The sequence below is a fragment of the Abrus precatorius genome, unplaced genomic scaffold, assembly GCF_003935025.1.
Source record: "Abrus precatorius isolate BTA unplaced genomic scaffold, Abrus_2018 Scaffold10, whole genome shotgun sequence".
NCBI classification, from domain to species: domain Eukaryota; kingdom Viridiplantae; phylum Streptophyta; class Magnoliopsida; order Fabales; family Fabaceae; genus Abrus; species Abrus precatorius.
The window spans coordinates 34,497,380-34,514,140 of NW_020874292.1; the positions used below are offsets into that span (position 1 = coordinate 34,497,380).

Here is a 16,761-nt window from a genome sequence, read left to right on the forward strand (position 1 = left end):
ATAATAATAATTGCTTGAATTCAAAAGATCATCCACATACATCACATAGAGGATATATAGTAAGACAAGAGACAAACTAAACAAATAAGGAAGCATCACATCTAGCTAAACAAAAGCCAATGGTAAAGAGAGTGGTAACCAGTTTGTCAAACCAAGTGTGCGGTGCTTATTTGACGCAAGAAAGTGAGGATTGATGGAGAAAGGAAAAAGAAAAAATAAAGTTAATACTCAAATCATACCTAGTAACATAGATTTTATCACTAGGAGAAAGACACTAATTATAACCCTAGTGACAATAATTGTAACAAGAAGACATGTTGTTTAGAACAAAAATCAATTTATGCCAAGTCTTTAGAGAAGAAAAACAAGTAAAACCAAATGTTTTGAAGAAAAAGTAGCCGTGAAATTAATGATAGTAGCTTAAAAAGGAATTTAAATGGCTTAATTAAGATTTTAATTTTTCAAAAATTCAAATTTTTTATTTAGTTATTTATTTTAAATTTTTTTCAAATGAGTATTTTCATAATATAATTTTTAATAAATAGCCTTCTTCATTTTAAATTTTTTCAAATGGGTAATTTATAATATTATCTTTATTAAATAACCTTCTTTTATATATTTAATTTTTTTTATTTAGTCCTCATAAATATTATGAAATTTTAATTTGATCCCTTTAAAATAATTTTTTAATGAAAATAAGTAATATTATTATACGAATTAAATGAAAAAAATTTAAAAATTATTTTGTAAAAGAAAAATAAAGACAAAGTTTATGATATAGAATTCGAGAACGTGTTTGAAAATGTTATTTGTTAAACAATTTTTTTAATATTATTTAAGAACATAAAAAAATTATATATTATAATTATTAGAAATTATATAATATAATTACATTAGTACTATAAATTTTAATAAAAAATTATTTATTAATTTGTAATCATATATTCTTAGACACATTAAAAAATTTAACATCACTAATTTTAAAATATGTTTACTGTATTAAATGCTCTAACTCCTATAAAAGTCAATCAATTTATCATAAAGTTCATTAAAGAGAATATAAGCATCATGAGTTCTATTTAGGCCACTACCAAAACATGATGATTAGTCATGATTGTTTACCCACTGTTCCAATAATTGTAGCAAAAATAAGCATAAGTCTCAAATTTTGCTACACGTTTAGCCCACCATAGCAAAAAAATAAAATACACCAAGTTTTTTTTTTTTTTTCCACCTCCCTTCTCAATGCAAGTTTCTTGCTTCTTTGCTTTTTAATCTCTCCATTTTCTCAAAAAATTAACCATTTTCTATTGGGAATTCGTATGCTTCAGCGGTGTAGACAAGGCTCCAAATTTGATCGGAGTTTACAATGGGCCTATTTTAGGAAAGAAGAAAACCATTTCCTTTAATCCTTATATAAGATATTATTTAGTTAATTTTATGATTCTTAGGATAAAGCATCTTATAATGTTTAAATTTAAGATACCAACATATAATTTTTTTTATTAAATATTACATTGGTAGTGACTTAAAAAGTATGATGAAATTATATTGATAATCTTTTTTAAATAAAAATATTTGCTTTTAAGTTTCTAATCAGTGCCATTAAAGCAGTAGTAAGTATTTACGTGAATCACATGCAATCGGTATCAGAAGAAGTTCCCAGCTTTGGAGTTGAGGCACTCCTTGAGAAAGATGATGTACAAGCAAGAACAATTAGAAAAGACCAGTTGAAGGGTAAGCCAAGCCTTCCACAAGCATTGTCTGCAAAGGACATAACCGAGTATGCTTCACCAGTGTTGGAACGAGCCAAAGCGATAAAGAGTTACATTATCCGAAAGAAATATGCAAGATATTAGAAATATTAACTTCATGATTAGTGATGATGACAAGAGGGTAAGGTAGCAACTTTGACATAACTTTCAAGGTCACAAGGAGACAAGTGAAAGTGATTGTACCATACAACATAGTTGTTGGCATCAAGTTTAGTAGGAAGTTAGATACAAGTGTTAACTCAACTAGCTCCTTTGGATCAGAGGTGGTAGAAGTGGAATATTAGGTAGTGGTAGTAGATCAATATTGGGCCACCAAAATCAAATTGTGCTTCTTAACGGTCGAAGGTTTTCTTTTATGTCAAAGAGTAATCTTTCATCTGTAATTTTTAACTTGACTGAGTAAAATTATAAACTTTGAGCTCACATACAACTACCCAAATTTCTAATACATTCAAAAGATTAGATATTGTTAAAATGAATAAACATAAAATAAATTTTCATATTTATAATAATTTTTAATCTATTCATTCTTCAATTTTTTTTTATTATGTAAGACATAGTAAATAACCCACTTTAACTATATGATTTTAGGTAAACTACATCTCTATTAATTAACGAATTAATTTGAATGCATTTTATAACTTTACTCCATGTTCGTTTTACTTATTGTTGTTAATTTTAATAAAATGTCAATATCAAAATTAATGGCTTACATTGGTAATATTTTTTAAAAAAATAAGTATTTACAAAATCATTTTCGATTAAAAGGAACAACTTTAATATTCTAAACACGTCACAATTAAGGTGTGGAAAAAAAAAACTTCGACAATGATTAAATTTTGATAAAATACGAAATTAAAGTATTGAAATTAAAGTTGTTCCTTCTTTCAACATCTATCATAAAACGAAACTTGTGTTATTTTTTTTTTCTTTAGAGATAGGAACATTTTCGGCTATTAGAAGCTGAGGTAGGGAACGGTGGGTCTGGTGACTGGTGAGAAAATGATGGAAGGTTTTATGAATCAACCTTTTCCCGTTGCGGTGGCTTTTGTCCCTTCTCTTGCGCTTTTTGTTTGTCCACACACTCCCTCTAACGTTTCAAATTTTTTATTTTGAAGCATCGTTTTTGCCTGTGAAACTCACTCTCTTTTCTTCTTCTTCTTCTTCTTCTTCTTCTTCTTCTTTTTTGCTATTTTAATGGTCACATTATGGGACGGTGGCATATCGAGTGCTATTGCCTTTGCGCACATGTCGTAGTGCGTTACCACTGAAGAAATAAAGTGTTCTCTCATGCCTTTGTTAAATTGCATGTTCGGAATCTTTTGCTTTGTTCATAATTATGTTGTCCTTTTAGTATGCTGAAATGAGTTTCTTCTAATTAGACTATTGTGCCGAATTTGGTCAATTTTAAACTTACTGTTATCGAAGTGAAATTCTTGAGGTAGAATTGCCACTTTTGTAACCATGATATATTTAGTTTCTCTATGGGGTATTTGGTTATTAAAAAAAAATATAATTTAAATTGCACTTTGCACTTTGAGTTAATCGAATTGCAAACGGTAAATTATGTAACATGAAAAAACCCACATAATGAAACCCTTTTTATGGTATTTTGCATAGTAATAATGTGATATATTATGTCAAAGTGGTAGGACGTTGTACAGTGGCACCGTCATCTATTAGGGGACCAATAAATCAAATAGTCGTTAAAGGGTTTCATTGTATGGTCTTGGGGTCGCAAAAGAACCTGATTCTACAATCATTAGACTCGCTTTCTCTTTGGTATCTATTGATGACCTTGTGCATGTGTCCCAATAAAAAGAAGAAAAGGCTAAAAATATATGAATCTGGTCAATTCTCAATGAACATATCTTTTACTTCGTGCTAGCTTTGTAAAGTATCACTGTATAAATGAGCAAGCTGCATTAGAAGGTAAACTTGGTGACGTTGCAAGGACTATTATTCCAGTTATTAAACACACAAACTGGTAATAAAAAGGAAAAAAAATAATTATTCGAGTTATTTTAAGTATTTATATAAAGCAATTATGATTATGAAATGTCAATAAATGATTCCTATAATTTAACAAATTTTTAAAAAGAATTATTCTTGGACCGAACCTGATCGACTAGGAAATTAACAAAAAAATCTTATGTAATTTAAATTAATTTGAACTTAGTTTTGATAAACTAATAAAGAAGTCTTTACAGGAACAAAAGAAATTAGAGTTGCAGTGATAAGGCTTTGTCAGCTTTTATTGTCTATGATACCTATTTCAATTTTTCGGTGGTCATGTGTATTGACGTTAGTAAGGAACTAAACGGCAATGAGGTGCAAATTGTTCTTTGAATGTAAGTAAAGTAAAAAATTCAAGAAAAAAATAAAGAGAGATGAAAGAACTAGTAGGTATGAATCTTGAAATAAAAATAAATTATGTTTAAAAAAATTTAAATCAACATTGTTTTGTATAAATTCTAACGTGCCATTTAATATTAAAAATTATTGTTTTGTTGTTTAATTTTAATATTTTTTAACGATGAAAACTAAATTAATGAATTGTTGTTACTATGAGATATTAATGTTTAAAAATTTAATTTTAAAATATTTATTTAAACAATACTGTACATTTCAAAAATTAATGTGAATATTTACTCTTATTAATACACTCTTACTTATAATTCTTATCAATTATTTTCAAATCAGTACTGTTAAACACTTGTTAACAAAAATATTTAAGTGAATTATTTTAAAAATGGGTAATATTATAATATTTATATCTTTAAATTTGATAGAATATTTGTTATTTTAATCTAGAACACACACGTGTATACACATATGTATCATATCAATATTTTAAATAAAATTTTAAAGAGCAAACGCATTTTAAAAAAATTAAATTATATATATAAAAGCATGGATTAAAGAGAGAAAAGTGTTAAAATTAAAAAAAAGAACTATGTCTAATTAACTTCACTATAGTTTATTTATTTAAAATAAATATTAAATGTTTTCTTTTAAAAAGAAAATAAATTGGAAGATTAACCTAACCACTCAAAAAACTTCAATTTAATAAATAAGAATAAATAACTTGATGTACTATCACTTTACTTACATGTTAACATTCTCTAGACAAGAGTTTTTTTTTAGCTTTTCAGATATATATATAATGCATGCTGATTAAATTTCTGATAAAAGAAAATACAGATGAGAAGTATTGTCTAGCTAGGAACCTAACAAGCATTAAGAAAGTCTTCAAGCAGCTACAATAATTAGTTTGCTCGGAATAGGAAAGGAGATGAATTAGTTCCCGTCAATGTCATAAAACGTTTAAATCATTCAAGAGTTTTACGATCATTCATCCTACAAAAATCAATCATCTGTAGTGTAGCAAAGACAGAGCCAAATTCCATGGAGTATGGACCACACCACAATTGGCAATTTCGTTTGCAGAGTCTTACACTTGGCCCCAGCAAACCAAAAACAACACATATACTCTATTATCAAGCCCTGCTGAAGAAATCATTTCACTCACAAAACAGATGAAAAAGGAAGATTCTCAGCATTTTTGCTCACAATCATAGTAAAATCAGAACGTGACACGCCAAGGAAATGTCAAAAATATATACCACGTTAAGAAACTTTTATGGCAGTCAATTATGCTTTGAACGAGAAATGCGTGATGCATTTATAATACCATAAAGTTGTTCACCATGTCATTATGACGCTCACCAATGACGCAGAACTCCATTTTCTAGCAGAATACCAAAAAGATGCTAAAATTTAAGATACTACTACTGTTTAAAATAAAATAGATAAACAACACAATATCATGCAAAACACATAGGATTTGGTAAAGCCCATACAAAAGTAACAAACCAAGACTCGAGTGTAAGCCCAACCCAAAAACAATAATGGGAGGGTTGGTCAATTTGTCAACTCTTGAATCAGGGACCCTAGGTTAGCGTAAGATGAGCCGTTTTCCATGAATGCCCCTCTACACTTGTCACTCATCTCCTTCACCTTTCTTCTGATCTCATCGCTACCCTTCATCAGCGACCGCACACCCTTCTCTACTTCTTCTGCCCGCACCAGATCACCCACTCTATAATCCAACTTAATCTCCAAAGCCAATCCCAATTCCTTAACCATCTGGAACGCGTTCATTTGTTGCTCTGCGTACACCGGCCACGTGGCAATTGGTACACCGTGCCACAAGCTCTCTAATATTGAGTTCCAACCACAATGCGACACAAACCCCCCTACGGCATTGTGGGCCAGCACCTTCACTTGTGGGACCCATCCACACACCAAACCAATCCCAGCCGTTCGTTCCAAAAACCCATCTGGCAAAACATCTTCATGATTTGCGTATTCCGTTGGGTCTTGTAATTGGGCCTTCGGAGGTTCCCGCAAAGCCCACAAGAACCTCACCCCGGCCCGTTCAAGCCCAACTGCAATCTGCTCCACCTGGTTCGCCTTTAAGCTTCCCATGCTACCAAAGCAGAGAAACACCACGGACGAAGCTGCCTGCTGATCTAGCCACTCCATGATGCGCTTATATTGGGCCGGTTTTGGATCCCATTGGGCCGACCCAGCAAGGTCAAGAACAGGCCCAATTGGGTAAACGCGGGGCCACTTCGAATCGCTGTAGAGTGACTGAAGCGCGTGAGGTTCCAGCTCCTGCAATGTATTTACGACAATGCCCTTTGTTTCCCTGTACCTTCCCGCATGATATGAAAACCAGGTATACGAATCGTTGCAATCTAACACGAGCTTGGGCAAAACCGGACGGGGCAAGGGGTTCTTGAAACTCGGGACCACGAACTCGGATTCTGACTTGACCGCGTCGACTGGGGGGAGGTGAAGCGCGAAGCCGAGGAAGCTCGCCGGCGAAGGGAAGAAGAGGTAGCAAGGGACGGCGAGCTCGGCGGCGACGTCGATGAGGGGGGTGGAGAACATGTCGACGAACACGGCGGCGAGTGGAGGCGAGTGGGGCTTTGACTCGGTTGGGATGAGGTTGAGGAGTGCTTGTTTGACTTGGAGCTTGTGATTGTGTATGAAGAGGGAGAGGAAGGCGATGGTGGATTGGTACTGGTCGGGTGTGGGAGGGTCGACCGAAGGAAGATGGAGGAATCGGACATTAGTGGATGAGGAAGGACGTTCTTGGACATAGGTGTTGATGAGTGGTCGTTGTGGCATGGAGAAAGTGAGAACGGTTGCAGAGAATCGAGGGTCGTGTTTGGTTATGAGGTTGGCGAATTCCACGGCTGGAACGAGATTGCCCAGGGCTGGGGTAGCGATGAAAACCACCTCATATCTATGCATTATTTCAGATTTGTTTTCAATCCGTAGCGAGTGGAGTGAGTGAGTTCCTGTTAATATGTTTTTGGATTCTCCACGTTATTATATTCATGTGTTTGGACTTTTTCTGCAGTTTTGATGAAATCAACGGTTCAAATTAAGGATTGAGGCAGCAATAGGATGCGTTTCCGTATTTGGTTCACCTGTGACTTTTGATCAGTGATGACATGAATGACTTCAATTTCATAACAGATAAGCATTAAGATGATCCAGAAACTTCCCTTCTTTTCACACACACTTCCAGTATGTTATATACCCCATTTTTTATATTTAATATTAATCATAATTATAATTATATATCATATATATTCATTTATTATTTATAATTAAATATTTTAATACAAAATATTGATGCAAACAAATTTATAATTTAGTATATGTTAATTTTTAAATAAACCCTAAAGATAAATAAAAAAGTATTTCATCTAATACTATTTTATCACTAACTTTATATACTATTTAAAAATAGTAAGCTTAGATAAATTTATTTTATTTAACAATTATATTATAAACATTAAATTTTATTAAATTAACCTTTAAATTGAATGTGTAGATGAAGACTATGATAAATTTTCTAATAATGATGAAGATACAATAAAGTAAGACTCTCTAATAGATAAGCTAATGAATTGGCGGTTTTTAAACTCGGTTCACCTTCTGTTTGATACAAATGGTTTTGAACTATTGAACAAATTAGCAGTTTATGTAAAAGAAAAGTTTCAATCATTGGTTTTAATTGATAAAACTAAAAGAAAATTTTGAGCCATCACTTTAAGAATTTCCACCTTGACTTAATGTGTTATAAGACCAACAATCAACTTCAAACACTGTTTAAACTTAGCCATTAGTAAGCACATTCGTTAGATTCTTGGGCACGTGAACCCTTTTCACCACTACTTTATTAATAGTAACAATATATTTTGAAAAAAATGATATGATATATTAATGTGTTTGGCCCACTCGTGACAAATACTATAAGAATATTTTATGCTAAATTAATTGTTGAAAATATTGAAGAATGGCAACTTGAGATGTGTAAAATGACACTGTATTTAAAATATAATAGGCTATTCCAAGAAATTAACTTAAGAAATAGAATAACACAGATCAAATTTCATTAACCTAAAATCTTATTAGTAATTCGAAGAAGAAAAGGAACACCCTTTGAATAGAACAAATTTATTTGTTTTATAAAATATATTTTAAAATGTTAGAATAAATACTATTTATGACTTATATTTTGAAATTAATGATAATCAATGTTCCAACGAAATAATTTAAGAAAATAAATATCAATCCATTAAAATAAATATTGTAATTAACAAAATCATAATCAATTACTTAATAAAACACATTAAATATCAATAAATTTGAAAATCAAGGATGCTAAAGTTTAAACCTTTTAAAATACCTTTACAAATTTGCAACAAATGTCTCTCATATATTAGTGTAAATATTTTAAATCTGATATCTTTTAGCTTTGAACTATACCTAAATTGATAAAATATAACACCCAAGTAAATTAGTAAAGTAAATATTTATGAACTAAAATATCTTGATAAATATTGGCTATTTATTAATCACGTTACACCTTTATAATTATCTCGCGTTAACATTCATATAAGTTAAATCGCATTTTATAGACTACCCATAAAATATATAAAATTCATTAAATCCTTTACATCAGCCTCTCAACAGTGTAATCTAACACATCTCATATCACATGAATTGACAAAATTATTACGGCAAGTAAAATTAAGAAGTAACTTGTTTGTATCGATATTTTAACGTATAATTTTTATTCTTTTATTGCTATTCTCACAAATCAATAAAAACTTATTTTTAACAAATAATTTTTTTTAAATTGGAAACATTTTGTTTTAGAAAAAATTCTTTATTTTTATTTTTTATAAAAAATAAAAAACAGGAAAATAGAAAATGTTTAGTTTAAAAACTATTATTTGTTTTAATTTTAATTTTAAAAATGTACATTATTTGTATTATGTATTCAAAGATTTTGTACAAAAAAAAAACAAAAAAAAAAAACAGAGGCTATTTAGTTTATAAAAAATTTATATTTCATTTTTAATTATAAAATGGTTATTTTTCCTTTTTAAATATTTATGCACAAAGTAGTAAAAATAACTTTTTTCTCATTTTATCACATTCTGTTTTTTTTTTATAATTTAAAAAGGTAAAAAAAAAAGGCATTCTAAAAATCAAATAACTCAATTTATTATTTTATGAATAAATATTTGAAATGAAAAAACAAAACTTAAAAAAGTTGCCAAAAGCAATGAATAGTGGTAGCTTTGCTAGTGTAATTGAGCAACTCATTACACAAGTTCCATGAAATGTAAGGCAGGGCTGGGGACACTAACAAGGGTACGTGTCTTACATGCAATGCATAGCTTTACCCTGTCTCTGAAATCGCTCATTTCCATCATTTCTATCAACTGCCATCTCTGTTCATTATTTTATTTGATGTCCCCTATTTAATGTTTGCTTAATGCTCACTGCAATTTTCTACTTCAAGGCCAGATGGCCAGATCCATTTTTAATCACGCTATATTTTTAATCATTTATATAATTATAAAATTAATATTAAAGATTAATACATTTTACTAAAATAAAATTCCAATTTTAATAAAAAGATTATGTACAGTAAACATTCTCTTGAATAAGTTCTAGATGATATTCAATTTTGTGTTGTGCGATTTATCTTTTCAAATGTTCACCTTCGGTATCTTACATCCATAACTTTTCAAATGTTCTAGATGTAATTTATTTTCATAAAATTTTCACTGATAGTGATAATTTATTTACTGTTCTTTTTCTTTTAGAATTTTATTTTCTGATATAGGATTATTCTGCAACTAAGTGTGTGGCATTCTTTCAACAATAAGTTGATGTTTAAATTGGTCTTTCTACCAACAAAATATAAGTTAAAAAAATAACTATAAAAATTCTTAAACACTTTTAATAATAAAAACAACTTATAATTATGGTATTTTACAATAAACATGTAATAAACATTAAGTATGCAAGTTTACTAAATGGTAGAATATAGTCTCTAACAGTGCAATTATTGAATTGAAAATGTCAAAAGAAAGATGCTCCCTGATCAAATTTTTTTAACTCGTGTGCATGTAAAGAAACAAACTTTAATTTCCTTTTGATTGATGAAGTTTACCTCCTCCAACAATTGAAATTTATCATCAATTTCAACAATAACTAATAATATTTCCAGAGCTCATGATCACCACCAATTTATAGTATGTAATATAATGCTGAAAATGTGGGCTAAATTAATATTTGCTTTTCGTTCACATCATATAAATATATTATTAAATTTAACAATATTTAAATAAATTATAATTAATGTTTCAAGATTTAGAAATAGTTCATTTTTCTGTACAATATAAAGAAATGTCTTGTTAATTACTAGTCTTGAAATTCTAATTAAAAAATGATAAATAATAACTTTCTATTAAAAATAATATTAAAAATATTAAGAATCATAAAATAAATACATTGTTATATTCTTTAATTAAATATTTTTACTTTTAATTTCTTAACTAGCATTTTTTTATAAAGAAAACTTGCATTTGTATAAATTAAAGTTTATCCTCATCAATTTAATAATAGTTATATAAGTAAAGATATAAATCATAACATCAATGGGTGCATTAATATTTTTTAAATAAATTCAGAGTCAACTTTAACTTACTAATAAAATATAGTTGGCCTAATAAAATCAGTGAAAAAAAAATTCAAATCAGTGGATAAAATATACATAATATAAGTTTATAAATATAACAACATGCAATAGAAATACAAGAAAATGTTATTTAAATAATTATTATATTAAAATTCAGTTTAAACTCCTCGAAGTTCCCAGAACATCTGTTGTCGCCGCCAATTATCACAATAAGATATGTATTTCCCCCCCTTTTTTTACGTATAAATCTGTCACAATTACTGCCATGCATATGAAAGTAAAATTCCAATCACCTCCATCCAACGAAACAAAATCAATAATACAAAAAAATAATATATTGCATATAAATTACGAATTCAGCACAATATACCATCCAACCACTAAAGAGACTGAACTAGCACACCTCAAAACAGCAACAATCGAGTACAAAAAGTCTCTTCCATGTTCTTGATTTAACTCTAAAAAGTATATAGTATGTAAAACATGATCCTATTCTAAGTTTATTTCAATAACTTATGTAACTAGATTGTTCACTCCCAAACCTCGTAAAAAAGCATAATAGTCTCACATTCACTAGCTATTAATTTTCTAAAACACGATCTTCTCCACTATTAATCAGATATAGTCTAAGAAGGTATGTTAATTTCTCAAATAATATTGTATCTACGAGGTAAAGGATATTATAACAAAAATATGTAAATATAATTAACACGATCGAGCTCAGCAAATATAACCACATCAAATCTAAGCCCCGAAGACTCTTTATCCCAAAAGAAAATTCTGTTAATACTTAGATATCTACAAAATCATAAGCTCTTAAGGAGAAAGGGGGGATTTCCCTTTACTAATAGCATTCTTAAAAGTTTAGAAAATCAGAAAATATTTTGTTACTCACCAGATTAACTGATCTACAAGTAATATAAATAGAGTGATTGAAGGAGAATTTTACTTGTAAAATATTTAAAGTAGAAGGTAGAATTTGATGGATGATTCGTAGCATGGGTCGATCAATACCTATACAAAAAACAAAATTTTGACAAACCTCCGATACATCTTAGTATTTTGAATTTGTCTACAATGTTAGAAGAGGTATAGTATGCACTTACACTAATTCGTGCATTCAAAGCATAAAAGCTATTCAAAGAGGAATAATAAAAATACAAGGTAATGGGAGAAATAAAACGTGGCTCTTGCGAAGTGGAACATCCTCTTCTTTTGTAGTTGCTACAGACCAAATGACCAAGTTAATTATGAAAAGAACAGGTCATTAAAGAGAATTAAAGAACCATTATGGTCTTGTGTTTCAATGGCCAAGAAAAAACTAATAAATGGGTCATAAAAGCTATTAAAACTTTATATCTAATAATTTAAAGAACCAATGAAACTTAAACTTTTACGTTATATCAATATTTAATAATATAATTTTAATCATATGTAAAAAACTCATTAATGTTGATTAATTATCTACTGAGAAAAGACTATAGAACCTAAAACAATGATACATTAATTTAAAATAAATTATACACATTAAAATGATTTCTAATTTGGGACAACCGCACAATAGAAGAAGCTATTTGATGAGCTATTTATATACTCGATCGGCTCAATAAACCTTTTATGCACATGCCAAGATAGAAAATTATAGCCATGAATAATGGCCACAACGATAAAGGCAATAAAATCTCCAACGATTATGAAAAAATAGCCGTAAATTATGTTCATGATTGCTAGACGGCTATGTAACATTGACATAACCATCAACGTTACTCTCATATCAAGGATATGCTCTAGTTTACATCAAAATAATATGTATAATCAGTAGTATATTCTACATCAAGGTATGTGATATACTCCGTAATTGTTATTGTACTAGTATAAATACTAACTTAAAGCATAAGAAATAGGCAAATTAACATCGTGTTTGCTCTAAAATCATTTACAACTTTTTGTGAGGTAGATGTGCATGCTTGCATTGGAAGAAATTTACGTATGTGGGATCGTTTAATCATTATATGAATTTAGTTTTTGTTTTCCCTCTTATGGATTCTCCATATTTTAAAATGAGACGAATTTGCTCAAAGACCCCATTTGCACTAGTGGGAAATTATCGCCAAAGATACCTTACAGCATGCTCTCGATAATAACAGGCACAATAAAGCGGTGGCACTGTTTTCAACCATCTTAGTTCTTCTGCTACCTTCAGAATGGCTCTCTCCGATCAATTAATATTCTCTTAAATAATCGGCATCGGCACTATCAACATCCATGCAATTTCACCAAAATTTGGATTTCGCTCCGTATTAAATATTTGGATAAGACTAATCTTGTTAAACTATGAGTTCAATTCCAATACAATAATTTCTTTTAATGAGTATATATTTCATATCACCGTTTAAAATTTTATCTTAGAATATTATTATAATATTAACTTGACTTTTGTAAGAGTCGCTTCCCTGTATGTGGAGTAATTCGCTTCTACACCCTTCCTTTTCCCTCTCTATATATGTCCCTAACATGCTCACTAACTATACAACATACAAGAGTTTCTATCCATCCCCCTATATAGAATATTTCTCCGTTACCAAATGGGTTTTCAAAGATTTTTCACAATGACCTTGAATCCTATGTTTCTGTTTTGTTTGGTTGCAGTGATCAACAATGTTGTTACTCCAAGTAATGCACGACAACTCAAGACTTCATCAGATGAGAAAGAAGTGGTTGGTGGTGAAAATAGAGGAGCTCAAGTAGAGTCAATAAGCAAGAACAACATGGCAAAGAATAAAGAACTTGATGATGAAAAACATCCCTTTCCCTTTCCCTTTCCCTTTCCCTTTCCTTTTCCATATCCACCGCAGGTTCCAGACCTTACTCCAGTGCCTTCACTCCCATTTCCTTTTAATCCTCCACCATTTGAGGTTCCTGAGGTTCCTTCACTTCCATTTCCGTTTAATCCTCCACCATCTGATGTTCCTGAGGTTCCTTCACTTCCATTTCCTTTTAATCCTCCACCATCTGATGTTCCTGAGGTCCCTTCCCTTCCCTTCCCTCCTATAGACATCCCTGGTGTTCCTTCTCCACCTACCTAAGCTGTGTAATCTATTTTGCATGCTTTATTAGGGTTCTGCTTATGGCAAATATATAAAGTTGTATTGTATGTATGTGTTTATGTATGCTGTGTCTTAAGTGAAAAAAGGATGATAATCAAGTTATAAAATAAAATAAGATTCTGTTAACCTGGATTGAACTTAAATGTCCAACAATAGTAAGGTTTTTATTAAAAAAATAAAATATTTATTATAATAAATATTGTATTTTTTTAATAAAAATTTTATTATTTTTAGATCTTTAAATTCAATTATAAGAGTTGAGGTTAGGTTAACCGAATCGAATAAAATAAAATTGGTTTGTCTAGTTTAATTTACAAGTTTGCTTTAGAATTAAGCTTTCGTTTGCTTACGTACTACTTCTGTTCCTGTAACCCCCCCTCCCCCTCCCCCTTTTTTTTCCCAGCAAGTCGAATAAACTGATCTTGTGGATTGTGATTAGTTGACTAACTGCTTATTTATAGTTGATTAATTTTATTGTAATATGTGATTTCTCAATTTCTTTTTTTTAAATTTGTTGATTGTTGAAATTACACTTCCTAGTAGACACTTTGGACTTTTATTACGAAAATAAACAGTAGCTGAAATAAGAAATAACAAAATTAAGAAAACTTGCATGTTAATAACATGTATGGGGTTCCCATCGTTTGGTTATTCTTGAGGAGATATCTATTAGAGACTTTGAATTTGGAGATTTGTTTTGTCATGGAAAAGGGCCAAAATGAAGACAAAAAAATCTTCCAAGACAAAGTTGATGACGTGAACAAGAACATGAACCATATTTCCTATCTTACGAGGTCCTCGATCGTACATTAAAAATCATGCGCAAAATTTTGAATCCATGTTAATGGTCACTCACACCCTCCAGAAATTTACGCACTTAAAACTCCACCTTACAAAAATCTTAACCATCCCTTTTGTTTTAGATGTTTTACGTTCTAAAGAATACGATTGGGACTCAATAAATATGCATGGGTTATATCGTATAATAAAGGATAATTTTTGTAAGTATAAAATTGGGAAGGGGTTTCAAGTGCAATTTGAATACAATTCAAGGGAGTTACCATGCCAAAATTGAGCTATTATAGCGTTTTCACATAACATGCTCAAGAGTTTTGTAACGCTAAAATATAATATGTACAAAAACATTAAAATGTTCAGAAAACGCTGTAAAAAGTTTTTTTTAACAGCACTTCGATCATAAGCACAAATACTGCAATAAATATATAATTTATAGAATTTTATAAGCAGAAGTGCTGTAACAAATATATGATTTTACACTACTTATGCAGCATAAATACTTTAACTTAATTGTGGAGTGGTAGACCTGTAGAGAAATTTTTATAAAGAAAATATAAAAAAATAATAAAACTTCTTTTATAAGTTAAAAATAATTTATCTCTACAAAATTTTAAAAAATTAAATAAAAAACTTTATCCAAAATAGAGAAGTATAAATTATTTCTAAATTATAAAAAAATATTTATTTATTTTATACTAATTTAATAAATATATAATTTTACACTACTTGCTTATATATTTTTTTTTCTTAGTTTCAACTTTCAAATTAGGATTCATAATTCACTGAAATTCAATTATTTAAAGTGTCCTATTTACAACACCATATATTATTTTTCATCTTCATATTGTACCATTATATTATTCTCTTAACCACATATAACGTAGTGAAATTTTATTCTTTCAACTATATATTATAAAAATAAAATATCATCAATTTGTTAAAAATATTGTAACTTATAATACTTTTTACAAACTAATTTCTTGTTATATTTTTTATAAAAAATTTGACATAAATTTTTCTATTTTAAAACCTTTTTCAAAATTAACAATCACATGCAAAAGTCTTAATTCACAATCCGTGAGAGAAAATAATTCTAACAATTTAAACATCAACTTATAAGTAAGATGAGATGTTAAAAACATAAAATTAAATCGTTTTCAATCTTCATTTACATATATTAGTTCACATGAATGATTATGATAACTACATATATTATTAATCATACAATAATACTAGTATGATTGTAATTTACGCTTTAATCTATGTTTCTTTACCTTTTTTTTTGTATTTTATTTTTATTCTTCTTATGTTAATTGCTTTCGTATAAGGTTGCAATATAAAATAAAGTACTGTGAACTCATATCTACACATTTTTTCATATTAATGCCTTGTTGCAAAAACAAATTAATTAAACTGTATGATTTGAACAATTTATTTGAAATGATTCTAATTTTATTTCATGGGATATATTTATATTATCGTGCTCATTTTTTACTATCTTAAAAGTTCAATTTTGATGAAACAATTTTTATAGTGTAACTTCAATTTTATTTTAGAGTTAAAATATGTTTTGGATTGAGGAGACGAATGGGGAAGTAGAGAAATAGAGGGAAGTAAGGGAAGGTCAAGCCTTTATTTGGTTATAAAGAAAATAATAATAAAAAACATATGAATATCAATTCATTTTATTTGTTTGGTTGAATGGAAAGCGAAAGAAAAGAAGTTGATTTTCAAAAATAAAAAAAATTAAAATTTGTCTTCTTACCATTTTTTGAAACAATATAAAACTATTTTAGTTGGTGCCATTTTTGAAATAATCTCAACACTCAACATTAAATATATTAGTTAAACTTAAACAATTGAGACATGTTTTGTTATGTTTGTGTATTATTTGCCACAAATTCATGTATATCTACTGATTCCAAGTGTTTTATTTAATACTACACATTATATAAACGAAATATAAGAGAAAAAAAGATAAATAAAAAAAATAATCAAA

At 29.1% G+C, this 16,761-nt stretch overlaps 2 protein-coding genes across 2 annotated transcripts; one reads left to right on the forward strand and one right to left on the reverse strand.

Annotated features, from left to right (window-relative positions):
• Positions 1 to 5,090: 5,090 nt before the first annotated feature.
• LOC113848336 (UDP-glycosyltransferase 43-like) lies at positions 5,091 to 7,291 on the reverse strand. The gene has a single exon (XM_027477802.1). The coding sequence runs from the start codon at positions 7,098 to 7,100 to the stop codon at positions 5,700 to 5,702; it is 1,401 nt and encodes a 466-aa protein (XP_027333603.1). The 5' UTR covers positions 7,101 to 7,291; the 3' UTR covers positions 5,091 to 5,699.
• Positions 7,292 to 13,466: 6,175 nt separating this feature from the next.
• On the forward strand, positions 13,467 to 13,943 carry LOC113852351 (proline-rich receptor-like protein kinase PERK2). Its single transcript, XM_027482578.1, has one exon. The coding sequence runs from the start codon at positions 13,467 to 13,469 to the stop codon at positions 13,941 to 13,943; it is 477 nt and encodes a 158-aa protein (XP_027338379.1).
• Positions 13,944 to 16,761: the final 2,818 nt, after the last annotated feature.

Bases quoted from the DNA above. Each gene is read 5' to 3' on its own strand.
- LOC113848336 (XM_027477802.1), bottom strand. From the start codon at position 7,100: ATGCATAGATATGAGGTGGTTTTCATCGCTACCCCAGCCCTGGGCAAT.
- LOC113852351 (XM_027482578.1), top strand. From the start codon at position 13,467: ATGACCTTGAATCCTATGTTTCTGTTTTGTTTGGTTGCAGTGATCAAC.